Genomic DNA, 7,501 nt, shown 5'->3' with positions numbered 1-7,501 from the left:
TCTGCTGTTCTCCAGCAACATTCCTGCCTTCACCAGGACTCCCTGGGGTCACCCGGCCTGCCAGGTCCCATCATCTCTCAACAGGGAGGGGCCATGACACAGCACCGATCACATTCAGCTCAGACTCGGATCGGGAACAAAAAGAGCTTTCTGTACAGCTCATAGTGGAGGGCCTCTGAAATGTTACCTTTTCTCGGCAGCTCTCATTCTTTGTCATTTCAGTTGCATTGTGTTTTGTGTTGCCGTCTCGCCTCTTTCCCAGCCAGGCAGGGGAGATGCAGCTTTGCCTGATCAGAGCGATACCTGCTGAAGGCGGCAGGAGGGTGAGATGGGCTTTCCATTGCAGGGGATGGCTCCCCAGGACGGACCTTGTGAAGGACAGTCAGAGAACTTGGCTCCAAGGAGAAAGTGGCGATGGAGTGTGCGGCTCTGCTAGTAAAATTCCCACATTGTTTTAGAGTAGGTGTGAAGGATCAGTTGGCAAGAAGTCTGTTATTTCTTGTCAGCTTCCAAGCTGTGTGGCAGCTCACCTTGATTCAGTGATCTTGGTGATCCCGTGCTCAGCGGAGTGTAACATTTGGGACCTAGATGGCCTCTTGGAAAACAGCAGGAATGTCTGAAAATCGGTCAGGCCATGAAGCACAGCTACTGGGAATATGGACTGAGGGCCGTATCCTTCGTGTGAGTGCTAGCTTGGTTCTGGCACTCTTTAGTGAAGTGTTTTCACTGGAGCAGGAGGTGTAGAGTCTTGTGAGTGTAGCGTCCTCTCTTTCTTCCAAATCCCACCGCAGCCACGGCTGAGGTTTCTGAAATTGTGGGAGCCCAGTAGAGAGCATTGCTGCTCAGTTTTGTTCAGAAAGCTGTTTTGAGACCAGTCAACTCGAACATCTCAGGTCGGTGATAACTTCACCTTGCTCAGCTAGATACCTCCTCCCTAGTCGGATGGTGACTCGGGTTCATGTCAGTGCCACGGTGAAGCGTGGGGACTGTGAGACAAGGTGACTGGAGTGGATGGGCTTTCTGGGTTTCATTTTCTCCTTTTCAGCATCTTGCCTGAGAAACACTGTGTGCTCTGTGAAGTGTCACATTGGCAGGGGAGAAAACAGGACTCATACCATCCAGATTTATTCCTAACGGGTGTCTGTTCAGGTCATCAGACTTGAATCGGGGTGAACGTTGTCTCATGTGAGAAACATTCAGCTCCCCGAAGTGTGAGGGATTTGATGGCAAATGGAGAAGCAAGCTGGGGTTTTCCTCTAGTCGCTGCTGGGCGGGAGACTTGTATGGAGAGAGGCATGCACCATTGAGCTTTGAATGCTAGCACAGCAATGTTCTTTACTTCTGGGAGCCTCATCCATCCTTCCCACCTTGAGCAAAGTGCCGGTTAAACTGAGAGGTGTTTCTGGAAGAGCCATATGCCAGCTAGTCACTGACATGGAGGATGAGGACAGCTCAGTGCTGTCTGGTTTTAGCTCTCATCAAAGAGTTCTGGGCTTTAGATGAATCGCGCCTTGGAATCTGCGCTGACCTTCTTGTCATCCGGTCACTGTACTCCCCGTGCAGATGTTCGTTTATACCGTGCAACCTAGTAGCGTTGCAAGGTATAATGTGAAACAGAAACGGACTTGTGAAACCTGCATTGGCCATACAAGCAATTGTACCATAACTCTGGACTTGTTTAATTTTTCAGGTATCACGAGCTGGTCACGAAGTACGGGAAGCTGGAGCCCTTGGCGGTTGTGGATCTTCGGCCACAGAGCAGCGTGAAGGTGGAGGTTCACTTCCAGGATAAAGTGGAAGAGATGTCGATCCGTCTCGATCAGACTGTGGCGGAATTGAAGAAGCACTTAAAAACTGTAGTGCAGCTGTCAACAAGCAACATGCTGCTCTTCTACTTGGACCAAGAAGCTCCCTTTGGTCCCGAGGAGATGAAATACAGCTCGCGAGCACTGCATTCTTACGGCATTCGGGATGGAGATAAAATTTATGTGGAGCCCAGAATGAAATAGCCTCTTTTGACCTTGTGAGTGCACGCACGTGCACGCACCTGCCCCCACACACCCACACACATGCATTAAGGAGTTTTTGCAAGGTTTTTATTTCGGTCGGTTGGTTGAGGTTTGGTTGCGTTTCTGTAGCAGGTAATTTCGTAGCCGGGAGGGAGTGCCCTGATCTGAGAACCATGCCCGCCATCCACTGCAGGTGACCTTGAGGTGACAATTGACTTCAGTGCGTGTGTTTCAGCGTGTGCAATACCTTGATGTTTTCTTCGATGCTCCGGTATACTCGTGATTTGGCATGAATGGTCAGTTGTTCAAGCTAAAGAATGCTAGGGCCTGTAAGGGAGAAGATAGCTCGGTGCAGAATTTGACCTGTTTTTTTCTTCTTCTAAATTTTGGGGGTTTTGGCTCCACCAGAGCACCCTTTGGCCTAGCTATCTGACTGTGGCTCGAGCTTGCTGAAGTGTTTTTTTACAGCTGGGTGCTGTCTCAACCTTTTTTTGCGCTCGAGTTCACTGAAAAGATCTAAAACAGTATTCCGCTTGATTCTGAGCTCAGGTATCTAGTGCATCCACTTAACTCCACTGGTTTGGTTTGTATGAGTGCACAAAATGGGGGAAAGAAAGACCCTATTAAAAAGAAATAATTTATTTTCAAAATGCATGCTCTATATCCACACTGTCCTATTCTGATTTGGGGGGGAAAAAAAAAAGTTTTGATCTCTGTACCCATCTCACATGGTGTCTGCGACCTGTGGCACTGGCAGTCTGGAGGCAAAGGGACTCTTGCCATGTGCGTTGCAAAGTGAATTTTGGAAGGCGGTGGATGGGCGTTGCGTTGGAGGGGCTTCTAGAGTAACAGGTCAAAAAGAGGTTGAAGAGCAGATTCCCCCGTTGGCCGTGATCCATCCCCGCCATGCTGATGAGATCCTCCAGTGTGCACTTAACCTTGTACCAGTTCGTGCTGAAAGTGGAATGGCTAAAATTGCTCTCCTGGGAGAGACTAAGAGTAAAGTTGAAGTTTATGTTTGTTGCTGTTGCACCAGAAATGAAACCTAGCACTTTCCCCGGGGGCCCCTGGCTGTGGGGTCCTTGCTTAGGGTCCGAACTAGGAGAATGTGTTGGCTCGGATCAGTTTCTAGAAGATGAGTAAAAAAGCAACTAGACTCACGTTTATTGTAAAGCAGATTTTCACTATCTATATTGGCTTCCCCCCACACGCACCTCGTAGGCATTGCGTGCCGCTGCTTAAATTAGCCCCCGTTTTCTACTGCAGAGCAGATTCCCTTTCTTGTGCGATGAAATCCTCCTTCCTTTATATCTCGTTTTGCTTTCCTGTGTCCTCCCTTGTTCCTCTGTCCGCCTGACAAGTTGAAGACTTTTCAAATTACCTAGTTATAAGCAGCTGCATAAAAGTTTTTGAAGCTGTGCAGTGAGGGCTCTAGTTACACATGAACTTCTGACCTTAATTTTGAAATGCTCCCGTATCCCCACGTGCACTTTCTTTCCCATGATGCTTTTGTCCACATCACCGAGCTCCTTTTATATCCTTGGAGTTGTGTATTTCTCTTCATATTTTACCTAGAATGTGGGGTGGGGTAGGATGGGGAGGGAACGAAGTGTTATCTCACAGTCTTCAGGTTCAGAATGTGGGGACCATTCGGAGGGGAGTAGTTCCACATCCAGAGTAATGATTAAAAATGGGAGGTTTTAAGACAAGTTAATAATTTGTGCCTCATCCCCCTGCCAAAAATGTCAATCTCCTGGCCCCGTTGAGATGAGCAATAGGAAACGGAGCAAGACTCGCCGTAGGTAGCGTAGAGGCCGTGGCATGTAGCTGCAGAGCCGTGGTACCCGTAAAACAAAAGAGTGGGGAGATGGTGGCAGTGTAACATAAGATGACACTTTTATAAGCTAGAGCTTTACTGAAGATGTATTTTCCATTTGGGCAGAGAAAGGCATTTGCTGCCTTATAGCAGAACTCTTAAGCCAACACTTCTGTATGATATATACATACATACGCATAGGAAAAGTTGTGTTTAATAAGATATTTTGTTATAAAACAAAGTTTTATGAAGATATGGTTGTTTAATATTAGAAGCCTATTTCTCCCCTTGACCTCCAGTTTAAGTAGGTTATCCCTCAGTCGCTGCAGTGTCAGAGGTAAGCGACCGACGGGGATGCAAAAGCATCTCTGACCTAATTCTACAGAGTGGTAATTGCCTCCGTGGGTATATTTATGGCATTGTAACTGGTATTAATGAGATGCTGTAACTATTGACCAACTTCCTCAGCACAATTAAATGTCTCGGTTTCAGAGAAGGAAATAAACAAAGACCATTAAAGAATTGAATGGGATGTTAAAGAAGAACCAAGTATGTGCTTGTAAGTTTGTTTGCCCACAAAAGGTTATCCTGTCTGCGGAGGGAACGGTGCTGTCACCACGCTGGCTCAGAACTGTCAGTAAACCATGCTTTCATTCACGGCGGACCTGGTGGGAACTGGAAGGTGGAAAAAGAGAACACCTACTGGCATACGAGGTCGACAAGCGCCATGTAGCTGCCGGGGATTTGGTGCTAACACCCAAAGCGGCTCCCCTGGTCTGTTCGGGTCAGCAAAAGTCATGATACGAGTATCACCGCCTTGGCACTTCGTCAGGGAAAGGTTGGTTCTGGACAACGTATTCAAGCCATTCACCTTCTGCGCAGCTAGCAGAGCACTCGTGGGGTGGAAACCAAAAATCTTGGTTGGCTTCCCAAGGAGAAAGAGTCACGTCCAAAACCCGGGGACAGTTTATGCGTCCAGATGATTGACTTTGAAAAGTAGGGCCAAATGGCGTGCAACCGATGTGGCAAAATATCCCGAGTTGGCTCGCTTTCCTTTTGTAATACCTTTTGGGAAAGGGTCTTGTATGTGTGCCATGTTACCGCTTAACAGGGGACCGTGTCTTGGGGAGAGAGGGGAGGGCTTTGAGCGAGAGAGGGGGTTTGGGGCTGACGGTGGGTGCCAAGAATCCGGGAGGGTCGTGAGGTGGCGGGAGGTTTGGTTTAAGTCGATGCGATGTCACGAGGGGCTGTGTCCCAGTGCTGTTGGCATATACCCACTTTAGCAAAAGGTCCCTGGTTCTGTCACATTCCTTTGAGAAAACAAAACAGATTTGCAAGCTTTTCTAGCTTTTGTGTCCTTCTATCCGAGGGCTACTTTTGTCAAGAGCTGTTCCGTTGTTCATGCTAGTTCATGCATAGAAGTCTGCCGCAGCAGTCTGCGCAGTGGGAAAAGCACCTGGTTCGGAAGGAATTGGGTGACAGCTATATACCAAAGTGTCGCACGGCTCTGTGTATTGAGATTAGATGCTGTGCCGTTGTGTTTTTGGGTACATTCCTATTGAATATCCATGTTTTGACCAGATGTTTCAGGCAGATCGCTTAACCAGCGATGTTGTGAATGTGCATGGCGTGGCAACTGTCCTCTGCTCCCTCGGTGGGATTAGTAAACCCCTTTCTTGGGAGTTGCATACCGTCCCGGTGGCAGATGATAGCGCAGCCCACGGTGGCTTGGAGCAGCTCAGAGGAACTGCGCCTAGTGGCTCTTGTTGCTTCTGGGGAGAGGCTTCTCGGTTTGCCCTCGCCTACTCGGGTCTGTAATCCAAAGCAGGCGACGCGGCAGCTCTGCCTCCATCGGTTGCTGTTTTTGCTTGTAAATGAGATTCCGTAGGTTCTGTTCGTGTGTGGATTTGAAAATGCAAACGAGGTGCTGAAAGCAGCCCGGAGGCTAAAATATGTATTCCTGGCAGCTGTGCCTCCCTCATTTGAATGTGGCGTTTCTGTAGGCGGTAGAGAGATGCCTTCCCCCAAGTAACGTTAGAGGGACTGTAGCCATCTTGGGCCTTTGCCTCTGCGATTGCTTTTCTGTAGTTACTGGAAACTTCAAATATAATTTAAACATAAAGGTCTGTTCTTGCTCCCTATTAATGATGCATCCATACGTAATTTTAAAGAAAAAGGAAGAACTGTAAGTCCATCTCATTTTTTATTCTGGTTTCCCTCACCGGGAATATACTTCCCGCTCCCACAATTTGCCTTTGGTTTGCTCGCAGACTTAGCGGTGGAATTCAGGCCAAATAGGTAATTGGTTTGGATCAGTTCAATAAACTTATGTAAGTTTTTACACAAAAAAAGTGTCCTGAGTTTTGCACTTCCTTGTTCCCTGAAGCAAACATTTACCTCCGTCTCACCCGCACGCTTAACACACACCTTTGGGAGAGTGAAAGCTGCTGAGATTTTTTGTTCTGCTGAGTGTTCGTGCCGGCTGTCTGCCCGGTGAGCTCGGGCACAGCCACCTCACTTGTGCGAGACGCCGCTTGTTGAAAGGAGAAGTCGCAGTGCTGAAAGACCTAGTCCTCTTCTGGACCGTATTTCTCCGTGGTGGCGACTCATCTCCACTTCCAGGTGAGGAACAAGGCTCAAGCTCGCTCTCTGTTACCTGCTGTGTCCTCGGTGGGACTGGCCTTGGGGTTAAAACGAGTTTCACCCTCAAGGAAAAGCTTGTAGTTGCTGATGGGGAGGGCAGTATGGCCCGCTGAAGCACTAGTCATGGGCTTAGCCCGTGCTGGCCTGCACCAAACGACCCTGGGGAGAGGCAGGAGGAGGGAGATGCCCCTCCGGATGGGACGCAGCTCCTGGGCAAACCCCTCGCCAGGGCATCTTCCCTGGGCTGGGCCGGGTCCCTCGAAATGGGAATGCGACAAGGCGCTGCCTGCGGTTGCTCTGCCGAGGTCAAGCAGACGGGGAGACCCCCTTGACTCATCTTTTCATGCCTGTTTTTTCTTGAGGTCGGGCATGGGACGGAAGTTTTCTGCTAGAAGGAAAAAAAAAAAAGTGGTTGGTTGTTCAGCTCCGATGTGCTCAGAACTGCATGATGGGAGCATTCCCTGCCAAAAGAAAATAGCCTAGAAGACAAAGTCTTCCCCAAAGAGACAGTGAAACCTAATCAAACTTCATCAGCGTCGACTTGCCCAGGATGAACAAGACCAGAATATTAAAATGCCCAAGGAGCAGAGGGAAACCTATTTTCACCAGTTTTCTCTGTCTTACAAAACAGGATGAGAAGAGTCAATTGATTTTCCTGTGACTGGTAAGGTTTAAAATTTATATGGGAGGGAAAGGAAGAGCCAGGAAACGTGGAGTGGCAGGCTGGGAGTAATCTGCCCCTGGAATAGCAGTCTGTGCTTTATAATCCCCCTGCCCTTCCAAATCAGTTGTTGGTTTAGAAAAGGGAAAAACTAAATTTAAAAAAAAAAAAAAAAGAGTGCTTCCTGCTAGCAAGGCCATACTTGGAAGATAAAGAGAAAGCAAACTCCGGGATTTGCTGTGGGGGCTGTTTACTGCCCGGTGCCCTGATGTGCTAAAAGAAACTGCTGAGGCAAGATGTGGCACTCAGGGAGTGAACTTACTAAACACACTTCTAGGAGCACCCGGGGTCCTGGAAAAAAAGTCTGGGCTT

The 7,501-nt window shown here is 48.4% G+C and overlaps 1 protein-coding gene across 1 annotated transcript in view; it reads left to right on the top strand.

The window, feature by feature from the left end:
• TBCEL (tubulin folding cofactor E-like) overlaps positions 1-4,944 on the top strand; it is a 19,166-nt gene extending 14,222 nt beyond the window's left edge. Inside the window, exon 7 of the mRNA XM_009330399.1 lies at positions 1,691-4,944. Coding sequence (XP_009328674.1) covers positions 1,691-2,009 — 319 coding nt within the window. The 3' untranslated portion in view covers positions 2,010-4,944. The remainder of the gene's footprint in view (positions 1-1,690) is intronic.
• The last annotated feature ends 2,557 nt before the right edge of the window (positions 4,945-7,501 follow it).

The sequence above is a fragment of the Pygoscelis adeliae genome, unplaced genomic scaffold, assembly GCF_000699105.1.
Source record: "Pygoscelis adeliae isolate BGI_AS28 unplaced genomic scaffold, ASM69910v1 Scaffold608, whole genome shotgun sequence".
In the NCBI taxonomy this organism is placed as follows: Eukaryota; Metazoa; Chordata; class Aves; order Sphenisciformes; family Spheniscidae; genus Pygoscelis; species Pygoscelis adeliae.
This window is presented reverse-complemented; position numbering and strand designations above follow the sequence as displayed.